This window comes from Sinocyclocheilus grahami, unplaced genomic scaffold (genome assembly GCF_001515645.1).
Source record: "Sinocyclocheilus grahami isolate Dianchi unplaced genomic scaffold, SAMN03320097.WGS_v1.1 scaffold32.1, whole genome shotgun sequence".
NCBI lineage: Eukaryota > Metazoa > Chordata > Actinopteri > Cypriniformes > Cyprinidae > Sinocyclocheilus > Sinocyclocheilus grahami.
The window spans coordinates 264207-280747 of NW_015505211.1; the positions used below are offsets into that span (position 1 = coordinate 264207).

At 40.8% G+C, this 16541-nt stretch overlaps 1 protein-coding gene across 2 annotated transcripts in view; it reads right to left on the reverse strand.

Annotated features, from left to right (window-relative positions):
* Positions 1–4742: 4742 nt before the first annotated feature.
* LOC107576650 (autism susceptibility gene 2 protein-like) overlaps positions 4743–16541 on the reverse strand; it is a 231051-nt gene continuing 219252 nt past the window's right edge. The window contains exons 4-5 of one of the 2 annotated variants that reach the window (XM_016262796.1): positions 6613–6661; positions 4743–4765 (exon numbers count right to left, since the gene is read on the reverse strand). In XM_016262796.1, coding sequence (XP_016118282.1) covers positions 4758–4765; positions 6613–6661 — 57 coding nt within the window. In that variant the 3' untranslated portion in view covers positions 4743–4757. Of the gene's footprint in view, positions 4766–6612; positions 6662–7673; positions 8477–16541 lie in introns of those variants that run through there. The other variant, XR_001608091.1, reaches the window with a different exon arrangement.

Genomic DNA, 16541 nt, shown 5'->3' on the forward strand with positions numbered 1-16541 from the left:
AATTACACTCTTAACATCAGTCAGTCAAGCATTATAATATGATAATCAATATTATTAATTAATTAATTAACTATTAATTAGAATTAAAACGTGATAACCATGTATGAATGCATATTAGTCCTTTTAACGGAACTTTGGACTGGTGGTGGTGCTTTTTTGGTCATTCAATGTTTCTGTAAAAAAAATTAAAAATTGGGGAAAAACTAACAAAAATACTGATTAGATAATAATGATACGAATTCTACTAATAAGAACAATATAAAACGCACCAAGGATTAATGAGCTACTGGATTCATGAATATTAATCAGGTTGTGTGCGTTCGCTCGAACTGATTTGCTGAAATCAAAACAGGGACGATAATAGGTGAGCGCCAGCCAATGAGATTGCCGTTTGCGCATTAGTTCCGCCCACTACCGGAGAAAGCGGTAGTTCTTAAAAGCAGAAGAATTCCAAAGGAACTCCATTATTTTGAAAATACAACAAAGGATATCGTTTACATGTAGCGCGCATAGGTAGCGCGTCAATTCTATCTCTCCCTCTCTCGCTGCGTGTGTGTGAAACAAAGCAACGGCGAGTCGTGCGCCTTCACACTAGTTTACGGTACGTTAATTACAGGTGCGTTGCACATCCATTCAGATGAACTGAAAAACAGCACAGATCGCTTGGCGGAGAGTGAAACTCTGATGCGCTCAGTCAGAGAGTGTTCGGCAAGTGAAAATATATCTGAGCTAAACTTATACTTAGCCTCCAACTCACACTTGGGAGTAAATTCTGAGAATTTATTAGTAACTGGTTAATATTAGACATTTAGTTGCCCAGAGTGACGATTTAGTCGCATATGCGAGTGATTTACTCGCAATGTAGAGGGTTGATAGGTATAATGTAGTGTGGACTTCCCTATTCCTATTGGAACAATTATTCAAATTTTATAGTTACAGTTATCGTCCTTGCTGTGAACAGGCCTTAATTTAAAGTTTGAAAAATTCTTTAAAGGACAGTCATGGATCGCTGGATTGATACATGATGAGGTCTCTCAAATAGCCTGTGTTTAACGATAATGTACTAATATTTAAATGTATCATTTGATACAATGCACTCTGTAAAAACTCAAATTATCATCAAAATGATAAAACATCTAAAATTACACTGCTAACCATACCCCTTAAACCTACCCATACCATGGTGCCTTACCCAAATCACACCTCAGTGGCATCAAATGTAAAAAAGATAAAAAAGGGTAAAAAAATAAAAATTCTCCCCATATGTACATAGTCGTTAAAGACACCTAATATGAAGTGGGATTGATGATGATGATGATTGTACTATATTATTAGTATTACCATTAGTAAAATAAATTAAACTGTAAGCACATTTTTGCAATCCAAATTCAATTAAATTTGATCAAATTATTGAACTTTGAAGTGTGACATCTTGCTTCAGGTCCAGTTGACCATGATGTGTGTGGGTCTACTGAGCTGCAAGCTGGTCATCTGGACATCAACTGAGCACCTAGAAATGGACATTCCATTTGACAAAAATTATGCAGAAGCTCATGTGCAACAGCTACAGAAATTTTACTTTTTACACATGCTGCCAGCATTAGTTGATGATTTTGCTGATAAGAAGATAAATCTGTGCAAGAAATACCTGCAGCTTTTAAACAAGTAGAGGGTGAGGAATGTGGTACACAGTATATAACACATACCAATACAATGTAAATAAGTTTCATCAGTTTGGGTTGATAGGTATAATGTAGTGTGGACTTCCCTATTCCTATTGGAACAATTATTCAAATTTTATAGTTACAGTTATCGTCCTTGCTGTGAACAGGCCTTAATTTAAAGTTTGAAAAATTCTTTAAAGGACAGTCATGGATCGCTGGATTGCTCAAATGGGGAGCTAAGAGACTTCTGACTAACATTTCAATAGGGAATTCGGCAGAAGTGATGGAAACAAGAGACTTCAGGGCCCAAGGTGTTTATTTTTTACCTGGATAGGAATGAGTGAGTTTCAGCAGAAGACATACTGTGAGATGGAGGGAGGGCTTGAGAGAGAGTGAGTTAGGAAGCATAAATTCTTTAGGGAGCAATGAATACTCTGCTTTTCCTAGATATGAACACACATTCTGCACTCAGTCTGTTCACCAGCTGTGCCTCTACACTTCGCGTTTCAGTGTTTACTATTTGAGTGAGGAGCTCTCTCCCTGAGGGACCACAGGGGTGGCAGAAAAGCAGTTATCCCACCCAGAAGGAGGTCAGTCAAAGTGTCTATCCATGGCTATCACCATGGGTGTCCACAAGGCATTTCTCTCTCACTCTCTCTTTTTATGGGTCACAGTTCCTGACCAGCTTGACCCTACTTCAGGCTAGTGCTCATCTGTAGAAAAACATCTAGCAGCTATGCTGGAAAACTGCTTTACCTCCCTGACTTCATACAGCTGCAATAGCTCCTCTCTCAGTCTTAATGGCACACGGTTGTTTCTATCTGACTTCGAATCGGAGACTTCGGCACAAAACAGCCCACTAACTGGTATCTGGTATCTGGAGAAGAAACATACACATTCTTGTACACGTCATACACGTCTTGTGATCATGATAAGAAATTTTGCAATCTGCAAAAGAGAATCTACTGTGATTATGACAGAGAACCCAGAGGCAATCAAATAATCTCTTCAAGCAGCTGGACCTTAGAAGACACTGATGTTTTCCTAATGTTTTAAGGTTATTCCAAGAAAGTCTGGGGTTGACAACTTAAGCCTTAGATCTAATCTTGCACTGGTTAAACACATGAGCTGGAATTTTGATCAATATTTCAATAGAGTCAATGGACTTACTAGGACTGGGCGATATGGGCAAAAATTCATATCTCTGTATTTTTTGGCCGATTTGCGATATACGGTATATATCTCTCTTAAAATTGGGTTCTATTATTTTTCCTCAACAGTTCTCCTCACAAAACGAAATTCATTTCAAAACACAAATTTGATAAGAACTGAGTGGAAATTATTAGCAACACCAAAATAACAGCAAAGCTAATGTTTTCTGTTAGTTTAAACAAACTAAGAAAAGTAAAACCAAACTTTGTGGCAATAATTAAGACCAAACTGAACATGGTGTGTGTTTATGGTGCGTGTCGGCAATGTTGTCTCGGCGGGGGCAGGGTGTGGTGGAGTTGGGGCTTAGGTAGACGATATTTTCGGATATCGCAATATTTTTAAAGGCGATTATCGATATTGATTATATGATATTTTTGACATATAATGCCCTAATACAATGTCAGACTCAATTTATACTCTGCAACAAACAAGATATCAGACATTTCCAGTGTAAAAGCATTTAATTCATGAATACAATAAATGTTCCCTCTAAATTTTGTTCTTGCAGATCAAAACCAATTTGCATTGGACAGCCCCTTCAAGCACATCTCGAAGAAAATTACTGAAGATATTTTTGTCAAGATAACTTATTAGTATAGCTATCTCAAGTTCATAACAAAAACAAACTGGAAGCCCATAGAAGCCAAGTGTTTTTTTTTGTCATTTTCTCAAGATCCTGAGATAATGACAGAAAAAAAACTAAATGCTGTGTGTTTTGTCCCACCTTGAACAGGATGGAGGGAACAACATAATTGCAAAACATCTTATTAACAAACAAATACAAAGATAGTGCTACAGTGTCTCAGAATCACAGATGAAACAGTTAGATATCTCAGTAGTTAACTGGTCACAGTTCCTGTTGTTCTCATTTTTACTTGCTCCGAAATCGAGCAAAAGGCTTCTTAGATGCAGAAGATGCAGGAGATGAATACACTAATTGAGGCAGGCTGGTTGGCAGCCACCTGCAGGCTATGTGAGAGAGACAGTAATTATGTTGAACATTTAATGATTCTGCTTAATAGGAGTGAGAGACAGAGCAACGAGGAGAGAAAAAAGAAAACAAGCAACAACTACACAAAACATCAGGAGGGAGAGGAGAGGAGAAAATAGAAGAGGCGAGGAGAGGGTCTAATTCAGCAAAGAACACGTTAAGTGGCCATCTATGTAAATCTAACAGGTTGTCACACACAGGAAACTTCCTGTTTGCACAGAATCAAGTTTAGATGTTACCATCCATAGAACAAGATCAACTTTAAGATATCTTAGAGAGCTGTGACCTAGAGGTTAGCACATTTTTGAGTCTTGAATATAGATTGACTATGACTAATTTCTTGATCTTTTTTCCTCCCAAAAAACTGTTTAATATTTAAATCAAGTCGTCATCTTTATTTATATAGTGCTTTATATAATACAGATTGTGTCAAAGCAGCTTCACAGTGTCGAACAGGAAAATAGTTTGTCAATAATGCAAGAGGACAATAACAAACAGTAAATTTTTCAGTTAAGGTCAGTTTATTGATGTCTTTATCCAGTTCAGCTCTCTTCCAATAGTGTCTTGTGTAATCAAGTCGACAATATTGCCAGAAATTAAGCGTCCCCAAGTAAGCAAGCCAAAGGCTCCATTAGTGACAGAAATGAAGGGAAAAAATGATCTTTGTCTTTTTAACCTTTAAAATTTGCCACAAATTATGAGACAAACCTGACAATGACATCTGTTTATCCCTTCTTCTCTTCCCTCTTCAGTGCTCAAAACAGCCTACAGCCCAATAAATGATCTAAGATCTGTTTTGCTCTGCTCGTTTGGAGTTTGATCTATATTTTCCTCTCAGAGGTGACTCTTCCCTCTCGTCACGCTGTTGAATGTGTGGCATTTTGTGAGCGTCAACCACCTGAGCATGAAAAACACAGGAGTGAGCCTCTCGTTGTAGGCTCCAGGCAAATATTGACATCTTTTCTGTTGCCTGTCTCTCAGCTCTTCAGTTCTACGTTCTCTTTCTTCTTTTGTTCATAAGGGTTAAGAGTCTGAGTGACTGGTAATCCTCTGTAACAGAGAGCAGTGTCCTGTGTACACTCACTGTCTTTCATCTTCCTAAAACCCTCCAATAAAAATACCACAGCGCCTAAGCTCATTTGCACCCGTGTTTTGAAGGACGATCCTCTTTTCTCCATCCCTTCTGCCAATGTAAAGATTTGCATATGGCAAGGCAAGAAGGGGACAAGGGGAATGTGAAGGAGAGAGGAAAAAGAGAGAGAAAAGACACACATTTAAATGGAAATAAGAGTCTGAAGGGAGACGAAGTGGCCTGGCAGTCAGTGGGAAGAGAAAGCATATTTGTGTACTGTTTCCCAAGCGCCAGCTTTTCAGAAGCAGAGGAGGTGGGCATGTGTTAGTTTAAGGCGCACAAAGGGAGTTTTAATCCTTTCAGAAAAAGGGTCGCCATTCAGCGCCCCTCTGAACCTCACAAATCAAACCTCTAAAGGCCTTCAAAGAGCAGAATGTGGGAAATGTGTTTGGGGTCCTGAGGGAGTGAAGCAAGGGGGAAAAGGAGGAACAAGGGGCTTGTTGCATCAATCAGTCGCTCTCTCTCACCTCCTCCTCCGGGGTCAGATTTCTTTCCAGCCTCCGTCACCCCCTCCCCATCCCACCCATCATGCTCTCCATCCTGGTAACGCACCATTACAGAGGAATGTGGATTCACAAGGCTGGGCTCCATTATGTTGGCCTGTCCGGGGTTTGTAAAATGGGGGAGCTCAAATTCCAAAGACTTTAAAAGCAAATTAGCGGTGTGCTGATGGGCTCCTGCTGTCTAAAGACACTGATGTTTTAAAAGCAACTCAACTGACTCCCTGGATCCTTTGACTCACTGCAGACTCCACACGAACCAACTTCCTATGCGCCTGGTGGGACGTTTACATGCACACAAAGAACAGACGGTGGGCGCATCGCAGCTCCTCACTGTATAAACACAAAGCGTGCTTTTAAAATAGACACGGCAAACAATATCACACACGCAGAGTATCAAACCAGCAGGGTAGAATTGCTTCTTCCACTACCGTCTGTGCCGCAGATCCACCACCTTTATTTAGCATTTCACAACTAATCAATTTCCATAACAGAAGCCAGACGCCGCTGCACATGGGACCCAGTGTGTGGCGTTTACACATGCTGCGTGCCTGAAATGGATTTTCTCATTCATCACTCAGCAGCACATTGGGATCTGTTTAACAGAGTGGCTCAGATGGATTTCTCCCAGCCCATACGCTGTGAGAAAGCAGGGATACAACACACTGTGCCTGTCAATGGAATCCTAGTCAGCCTTGAGGAAATGCATTATTTCCCATGCCACCCCGGAAAGAAAAACACATTAAACGTAATCTGAATGCAATATTGGTAAATAAGGTTGTCTAGAATAATGTGACGGATTCTAGTTTATGACTTGTGAAGCATCGAAGATTGCATGCTTCACAGTTGTATATATAATACCTACAATACATAACAGTATTTATTATATAGACTGGGATTATCCTCACACATGACGATACTAATATACATTTTTCGATCATAACACTATAATAACACCTTTAAAATATAATTTGACATAAAACAACAACCATAACGATTTTTAGAGTATGCGCCTCTATATGAACAGTAAAATCTGTCAACAACTACAGAACTGTGATTTACACAAGCAATAAGCACATAAGCAGAATGGAATGAAGAAAGTCTACCACATACCTTTAACAGCAGCTGTGCTGAATAGTTTCTCTGAGCTGGCATCGGAGCCCTGAGAGAGAGAGAGAGAGAGAAAGAGAGAGTCAGTACATCTGCTTCAGAACTAAGCAGGTGGACTTCATCATCAAAGGTAGCGCAGCACTAATGAGCGCAAAAATTCAGTCACTTCCCAGAGCGGCCACTGGATGGCACTGTGGCTCCATACGCAAAACGACGCGCCGCACTTGAGACCTGGTTGAACGCATTAACATTGCTATATGTTATTGTGCAACATCCAGCGTTGCAATTTACGCATTTAGGTAATGAAAGCCTATTTAAGTGACAATGTGGTGTCAAAGGGGCATCGGCTAATTCAATTGACTAAACAGCAACAAAGATAGAATCATTACAGCCCATCCATTCGCGTCTAACCTGACTCTCATTCAAGAGGAAAATAATACACGAGCTATGTGCACTTTTTAACAATTTTACAATGATTAACAAACACAAAAACAAACAGAAGAGCTTTTGAGCGGATGTAAACTGGCATGGGTCTTTCTTTGGATACCTAACTAAGAATATATTCTCAGAAAAACAGCTTCATTGGAAAGCAATTATTCTGACAGGTTTGGCAACACTAACGTTATATCCATATCCTGCTCGAGGCAAAAACGACAATGACAAGGTATACAAAACATTTCTTAGCTCAAATTAGCTATAGCCTATAAATAAAACGTTAAGGCCATTTTCACAGCTGAAAATATGAATAATAATGATAATAATAATGTGATATGCATTCATTAACATGACGTCAAGAGACATCGTTTCCACACAACGTCGTGTTTGCGCGACTGCTTTATTCATTTCAAACCACAACCGAAAAACATCTGGCAACATTCACTGCAGAGATTTCAATTACAATTATCCACAACCAACGACAAGAAAACAGCGCTCCAAATCCTCCAGCCATCGACTAATCCACTGAAACTGCTTTTAATAATTCCCCTAAAACGTCGAATGACATTGTAGTCATCGAGATATGAACTAAAAAATACAATTTTGAGAGATATGAAGGTGCGGTGTACCTTTTGATGTGGCGAGGTTGGCACAGAGGAAAATAAGTCAAGAAATCACTTTCAGGTTTCGATAAATACGCCGTTTCACATTCTGCTGGTCAAACAATGTAATCCACAAACAAGCGGCGAATTCCTCTAGCTCCCTTTGACAGAATGACAGCCATGCAAAATAAGAAGAGGAAGAAGAAAACCATCCAGAGCTCAAAGCGAGAGAGGCTCTCAAACAAAAGCAGCCATGTGTCTGGTACCCAAGGGCGCAGAGAAGTGGAGAAATCCTTCAGCTCGTCCTCTTCGCGCGAAACGGCCGTTTGAAATCCTCGCCAACCGTCGCTTAACGGACGCGGACTTCTGCGCTCTTTTGTGTCAGAGGCGCGCTCAGTGACAAACCATCCGCGCGCCTGTCTCCCGTGCGCTCGTGCAGAGCAAGAAAATCCAACAAAGCATACAGTATTTTCCTCCTATAGGCAGATTGGGTGGAGTAAAGCCGCACTAAAACCGCCGCTTCCTTTCCTCGAAATCGTCGCTGGTCTGAAGCTCGGGTCCTGTCGCTGGCTCCCGTCCCTCGCGTGAGTGCTGCCTGTATCCACACAAACTCTCGCATTCACCCACGGCGCGACCGGGTCCTCCCACTTCCTGATTCTAACCTGACTTCATTCAGCTTCTACCCCCTGCTTGTTTCTGCCGCACACACACAGAACGTGCTTCCTCCGCTCAGCTTCACCGGACAGACGGTGCGTGTACGATGCTCAATGAGCGCTACTGGCAGAGGAGTCCTGAAAGAGTGCAAACAGGAGACGGAGCGACCAGGAGGAAGAGAGAGAGAGAGAGAGAGAAGAGGAGGGAACTGGAATAGAATGATATTCTTTCACTCTCTGGCCAGAGTGAGATGATGTCAGCTGCTAATGAATTTCCCAGTAGTGCAGCTAGCTACTGTGAAGGGGAGGGCGACAGAGACTCTCTTCATGAGCAGCACACACCTCTCTGGTTCCCTCAGCCACAGCCTTCCTTCACTGGGGTTAGAATCACCCAGGCTGACCCAGAACAGCACCGTTTGCCCTGCTGAATAATTAGTGTCAATAGTGTAGTGATGTATGAAAACCGCTCACGCCGAAGTCACTTCCAAACCAAGTATACTGTTGGTCAACGCATGAAAAACTGAACCCGATGCAAAAATTGGGGAGCCTTTGCGTGGATTGCTTTTGAAATGGCTGGAAAAAGTTTGCCAAGCAACAGTAAATGTGACTGCATCTTTAAAAAAATGACAAGCGGGCGAGAGCTGCTGTGTATTGTTGGGACTAACATGGCAATATTTAACACCAGGAAAACAAATTTAAGACTAAACTGATCAACCATTGATTTAATAAGCCTAGGGCTTCTACCTACCCTTTTTTTTAAATTTCGAACAGGTTGAATATATGTAAAAGAATACATATATTTGTTTGTTGTTTGTTTATTGGTATTTATTTGTATATTTATTATGTGTTTTTTTTTCTTTTTGTATTTTTAATAGTTCGAAATAAAAAATTAATTTAAATTTAAATTTTTTTTTAAATTGAACCACATCTGCAGCATTTTTACACTAAAGGCTTGTTCACACCGGGACGAATATTTATCGCCGACGTTTAATGCCTCGTGACTAAACAAAGGGCACCAATGTGAGTGTGCACACCGACGCGCAAAACGCAAGGCGTAAAAGCGTAATTTTTAAAAACCGCCTTGGGATCGTTTTTTGGTTTGATGCACCGCGTTAAAAACAGGCCGACCAATGAGATTGGTGCTTTTATTCACGTGCCTGGAGCTGCTGAAGTTACAGTAAAACACGACTTGGTGGCACTCAAGCACAAAACGGTCTTGCCGAGCACACACTGATACCTAACGACGAAGAGGAAGTAAGTAGACCAAGAAGATGCATCGAGGCAAGATGAATGTAGAGCTGCTGGTCTCATTGGTGTCTGAACACAAAGGGCTTTATGCGGACGCGGACTTCTGCGCTCTTTTGTGTCAGAGGCGCGCTCAGTGACAAACCATCCGCGCGCCTGTCTCCCGTGCGCTCGTGCAGAGCAAGAAAATCCAACAAAGCATACAGTATTTTCCTCCTATAGGCAGATTGGGTGGAGTAAAGCCGCACTAAAACCGCCGCTTCCTTTCCTCGAAATCGTCGCTGGTCTGAAGCTCGGGTCCTGTCGCTGGCTCCCGTCCCTCGCGTGAGTGCTGCCTGTATCCACACAAACTCTCGCATTCACCCACGGCGCGACCGGGTCCTCCCACTTCCTGATTCTAACCTGACTTCATTCAGCTTCTACCCCCTGCTTGTTTCTGCCGCACACACACAGAACGTGCTTCCTCCGCTCAGCTTCACCGGACAGACGGTGCGTGTACGATGCTCAATGAGCGCTACTGGCAGAGGAGTCCTGAAAGAGTGCAAACAGGAGACGGAGCGACCAGGAGGAAGAGAGAGAGAGAGAGAGAGAAGAGGAGGGAACTGGAATAGAATGATATTCTTTCACTCTCTGGCCAGAGTGAGATGATGTCAGCTGCTAATGAATTTCCCAGTAGTGCAGCTAGCTACTGTGAAGGGGAGGGCGACAGAGACTCTCTTCATGAGCAGCACACACCTCTCTGGTTCCCTCAGCCACAGCCTTCCTTCACTGGGGTTAGAATCACCCAGGCTGACCCAGAACAGCACCGTTTGCCCTGCTGAATAATTAGTGTCAATAGTGTAGTGATGTATGAAAACCGCTCACGCCGAAGTCACTTCCAAACCAAGTATACTGTTGGTCAACGCATGAAAAACTGAACCCGATGCAAAAATTGGGGAGCCTTTGCGTGGATTGCTTTTGAAATGGCTGGAAAAAGTTTGCCAAGCAACAGTAAATGTGACTGCATCTTTAAAAAAATGACAAGCGGGCGAGAGCTGCTGTGTATTGTTGGGACTAACATGGCAATATTTAACACCAGGAAAACAAATTTAAGACTAAACTGATCAACCATTGATTTAATAAGCCTAGGGCTTCTACCTACCCTTTTTTTTAAATTTCGAACAGGTTGAATATATGTAAAAGAATACATATATTTGTTTGTTGTTTGTTTATTGGTATTTATTTGTATATTTATTATGTGTTTTTTTTTCCTTTTGTATTTTTAATAGTTCGAAATAAAAAATTTATTTAAATTTTAATTTTTTTTTTAATTGAACCACATCTGCAGCATTTTTACACTAAAGGCTTGTTCACACCGGGACGAATATTTATCGCCGACGTTTAATGCCTCGTGACTAAACAAAGGGCACCAATGTGAGTGTGCACACCGACGCGCAAAACGCAAGGCGTAAAAGCGTAATTTTTAAAAACCGCCTTGGGATCGTTTTTTGGTTTGATGCACCGCGTTAAAAACAGGCCGACCAATGAGATTGGTGCTTTTATTCACGTGCCTGGAGCTGCTGAAGTTACAGTAAAACACGACTTGGTGGCACTCAAGCACAAAACGGTCTTGCCGAGCACACACTGATACCTAACGACGAAGAGGAAGTAAGAAGACCAAGAAGATGCATCGAGGCAAGATGAATGTAGAGCTGCTGGTCTCATTGGTGTCTGAACACAAAGGGCTTTATGACTAACGCGACAGCGACTACAAAAATCTCGATAAGAGGGAGTTGTTATGGAGAGGAATTGCAGATCAAATAGGATTCGATGTGTACCGGGGTATTTCTGTTTTTCATTAAGCGCCATCTAATGTCAGGGAGTGAATTTGCACGTTCACTCGGCTCATCGCCTGCGAAAATCGCTTGGGTAAGCGCGCGCGATAATCGTCCCGGTGTGTACGAGGCTTAAGACTGGCCTCAATTGTGTTTTCAAACCATGGTGTAATATTAACCTCCTTCCTCCAGGGTTTGAGGAAAAGATTGAAGATCTAATTCCACTAACCTCAGTTCATGGACACTCAAACCCAAACAATCCACCAATCGTAAAATAAAGCTGGACATTCCTTGAAAATCTCCTTAATCTGACTGATTTGGGGTCCCTTGGCTTAGCAAACCAGTTATTAACCCTCTGCACTGCGGGTCAATGGATTAACAAGGCACTCGCATTGCAGTGACCTCTGACCTTGACTGCCCCCAAAACAGTAAGAGAATGAGTTAGCTTATCGCTGAATGTTTATCTTTCCTTCTCTATATCTTTCAGCCCTTCTCCTTTGAGCCAGGAGGAAAAAAGGAGCTGCACGCTCCATCAATATAAGACCACACTCAACCTCTAACATCTGCCTCAACCAAACAACAGACGTGAGTTTATTTTTCTATGTGTGAATTAAAATAGTTTTTCCGCAAGTTCAACACATGTAATCTATAGAGTAAAGTATTTTATTATTTCGTACAGTATATTACAACTGAACTTTGAATCTTAGAATTGCACAATAAAACAAAAAATGAAATAAAAATATAAAAAAATATTATTTTAAATTATTTTTATTAAAATAGAATGTCTCAAAAATACAATTCAATGAAAATAAAATATTAAAATGATCATTTTAAATTTTATCAACATAAAATATAGAAAAAATATTTTATAATGCTACTTTATAATTCTACTACTTGTATTAAAAATATTATTATACTTCTATTTTTTAGTAAAATTGTATTATACTACTATAATATTATTATGCTACTTAAATTAGCAACAAAACATATTCACACCAAATTGTGTACAGTTATATATTTAGAGTTTACATAAAAGTGTTTTTTTTGTCTTTGTTTATTCAGCTTCATATAGATGAAATGACCATAAAAAAGAAATGAAATCCAGTAAACCATCTTGGTAAGGGACCCCTGAGAGAGCAGACAGGCTCTTAACACAAAACAGAGAAGTCGTTGCCACTCAAGGGAGAGGAGGGTGTGGATAACATTCCGATCAGAAGCGCGTTTTCACTTGTCTTTTCAATGTGTATGTGGACAACGTCCGGATACAGGTCGCATGTTAATGCCAAGTGTAAACGCAGCCTAAGTGTAGGCTGTGGAGGACAGGTTCAGCACTGCTTAGGGGCCCCCTGCTCTGGGTCCCAGATCAGGTGGTCAGTAGCGTCACTATCAAACGCCCTTTGAGAGTTTCAAGAAAACAACATTGTTAATTAACCATACAAAGTGCAGTTATAGATACTTATATGAGCAATGAGTTCTAATGAGTTGAAGTGAGTACTAATTTGAAGTGGCAGTGGGGTATGGAAAAGCACTTGGTGAAGCTTTTAAGTGCAATTGCAACAGTGTTCAACCAAAATAACAGGACAGAATCGTAAAAAAAAAAAAATCTAAATTCTATTCAAATTTAAAACAGATCCATGTGTGATATTACTTTTTAACATTTTTTATTTGAGGTTCACATTTACTACATAATATATTATGCTTGTCATCCCCCCAATCCCCCCTCCCCCAAACCGCATAGTATATTTTTATTTGGACGTACTGTAGAGTAACCGTGGCAAAACTGGTTTCATCTATATTTGATTACATAGATATGATTACATTATGATTACATATATGGAGCATGTCAGGGTTTGGATGAGGTGCACCAAAGCAGACTTCATTCCCGAAATCAGAGCTCGCTCTCCTAAATGTCTATCATCAGATTTGAGCGAAACCTCAAGCCTGTGATTACCGCTCTCTGCTCCACAATCAACGTCCGGATCTCTCAGTGCAGATTATTTTTAATTCAAATGAAACGCTGACAGACTACAGAAAGCAGGCAGAGAAAGAGAGAGAAAAAGAAAGATATGGAAGGAAATGCAGCAAGAGAACATGTCGTAGAACTGCCAAGAAACTAATTTGAAGTGGCAGTGGGGTATGGAAAAGCACTTGGTGAAGCTTGCCAGAAAAGTGGAATAGGAGATCAAACATTAATATCCAGAGTTATGCTATGTATGCCAATAATTGCTGTCTGTGCCTGTAAAATTCCACCTATAGACCATAAGCCCTTTCTGCTGTCGTTTTGTCATATTTTATTCCTTTTTCTGGCCTTGATCCTCTGCTTCAAAGTAACCAGAGCCGCATTTTGCCTTTCTCCTTTATTCCTCCCTCCCATTCGCTTCTCTGCTTTCTTTCCCACTCAAAACGCATGGTTTAATTTCACAGGAACTCTGTGCTAGATTGCAATCACAGGAGATCGGCGCTCTGTTATGGTCTCTACGGCTATTACGGAAGCAATCTCTCATTCTCCCTCACTCTCTTTTAAAATATTGCTGTGCATAAGTGTAACCTGAGGGGACTGGATATAATGTGTTAAATAGGCTAGCTCTGACTGGCCCTTGTCTGTAATCTCCTCTCTTGTATTCTCTCTGTGGTCTTTTCAGCTGGAGCCTTTGAGAGACACTCAAAAGAAAGGTCCATTTCTAGTGACACTTAAAACTTTGCCAGTCAGGAGGGAACATTGACCAGCTCATCTGGGAGGCCTACGGGATGGTATTAGTGGTGTGTAAAGCACAACATCAACAATGCCAGTGCAGAGGAGGGGAGAGAGTTTTCACAAGACAAAAGAGCTGCGGACACAGATGCAAAGATGGAGCGATCTTCTTTCCTCTGCTCTTTTCTACAAACAGAAATTCAGAGCGATAAGGCTCCTCTGGTTCCATCCGCAGCTCCTGTCTGCAATCTGCTAAGCGCAGGTCTTTGCACAGCACTGTTCACAAGGGGAAATAATGGGAATGTGTATGTATGTGTGTTGTACTGGAATTGCAACACCTTTTGTTTACCTTACTTCTTGAATAAACAAAAAAATTGTGGCCAATTTTGGGAACAAGTGCAAATGCTCAGACCAATCAGTTTCAAAAAGAGAAATACAAAACATGTGCTAACTGAAAGAAAACAAGCTGATAAAAAATTTGTACAATATTTGGTAATAATATAGCATAACAAGAAATGTATAAGCATTTTTTTGGAGGCAGGTTAATTTTTGACTGGAACCACTACAGGTGCAAAAACACCTGTAACAAAAAATAACAAAGGTTTTTTTGGGATGTTGTTGTACCCTGTGTGAGCAAAGTCATGATGTTTTAGTCCAATGCTATAACATTAATTGGTGTTTTCTGGAAAAAGGAAATCCTCTCTGGGTCAAAATGACTGGAACAGGACATGAGGGTTAAAAGTGTCGTATCTTAAAGGGACAGTTCATTCAGAAATGTTAATTCGGGTCAAATTTAAAAGAACATTGGACCCCTTTTTTGGATTCTGCTGAAGAAAGAAAGTCATACAGGTTTGGAACGATATGACGGAGAGTAAACAATGGCAGAATTTCAACTATCCTACCTAATTTTAAATATCCTATCCTAAATTATTACATTTGGTTACATCCTTTCTCAGACTGTATGTGTGCGATACAACTTTTGAGTCTAGCCTGCAATATTTCCTGACCTTGTTTCCCCCGTTTCCCCCTCATTCTCTGTCTACTATATAAATAAAAGTGGAAAAAGAGACAAAAATAAAATTGATTTACTTGTAGATGTATTAGCGTGCATTATTAAATAGTCAAAGATGTGAACACTTTGAAATGGAACAGTCAACAAACCAGGTTGAACCTTGAGAACCTCGAGTGGCGCATACACAAAACTCTAAACACAAAACTCCAGATAATCTTCCATCTCTCGCTTCCTGTTTTCAGGCAGCGGTACAACACTTTTTCGCTGCTGAGACTTATCTGTGTGAGACCACTCAACGTAGCCTATGACAGCTCCTCTAATCTCCCTCCTCCCCAAACACAGCACGCTGACAGCCTACCATACATATATTAATCACACAGCACATAACAGTAGGGGAAAGATGTACACATACACGGCCTGCAGTGACCCACACAAATATGTGACATGCAACACAAATACACACACTGATATTATGTGTAAACTTTCAACACACTCTTTCAGTGATGTTTTAAAAATATACTGACAATTGGATGTGTGATAAAAATGGAGAAGGTTAGGTAACACGTATGTGAGGGGCAGACAGGAGTGCGAGACATCCATCAGATCCACCGAGACTTTAGGAATTTTAAAAGCAGCCTATTCAGACTAAATTATCTTTGGCTTCCGCGCTTTGCGATATGAACCTCACATCGTGTATCGTTTCACACAGGTCCAGGAAACACAGGCACTCAGCTTACCCAGTGGAAAAAAGAGAGGGTGAGTACGTAACTTAAGTATTATCAGTTTATCTAGATACTATCTCTCTCAGTCAAAAGCCGGTTTAGAGCAGGCAAATGGTATGGCTACAATGTTCAACATTATCTCCATCTGGAAGCCCGTAATGACACGGGCCAGAGTCGAGCCAGTTGGCTGATAAGCCCCAGTGCAGGTCTAGCCGCTCTCTCGCTCTCTTAAAACAAACTGGACAGGAAAATTGGTTTATCCCTCCTGTCTCAAATGCTCTGGTTACGCCCTTAATATGTTTTCGTCTGTCGTTCGCTCAACATATTTTCAGCGGGAAGGAAAGGAGAGAAAAGCAGAGGTCCAAATTACAGGCATGACTGAGAGCACGGGTCACCGTGCCAAGAGTCAATTCAGAGCAGATCAGAAACACCAATTCATGCATGAATGCAAAGAAAATAAGAGTGGTTAAACAGTCAGGATTCATTCATTCAAATAAACCTGTGCCATATGGAAATTATTTAGTTAGCTATAGCTTGAAAGTAATAACGCACATGGAAACACACATAAGCGTATTTATGAGAACATTATGTCATAATGTGCGCTATGTTAAAAATCGAATTTAGTATCATAAAGGTGTAACTGCTCAGAGCTAAAAAGAATGAAACCAGCACACCGATCTGGTTTGGGGGCATTTTGGTTCAGACTTTATGAATATGCCATATTAATCCCTCTGCCTAATAGGGGCTCAATCTGGCT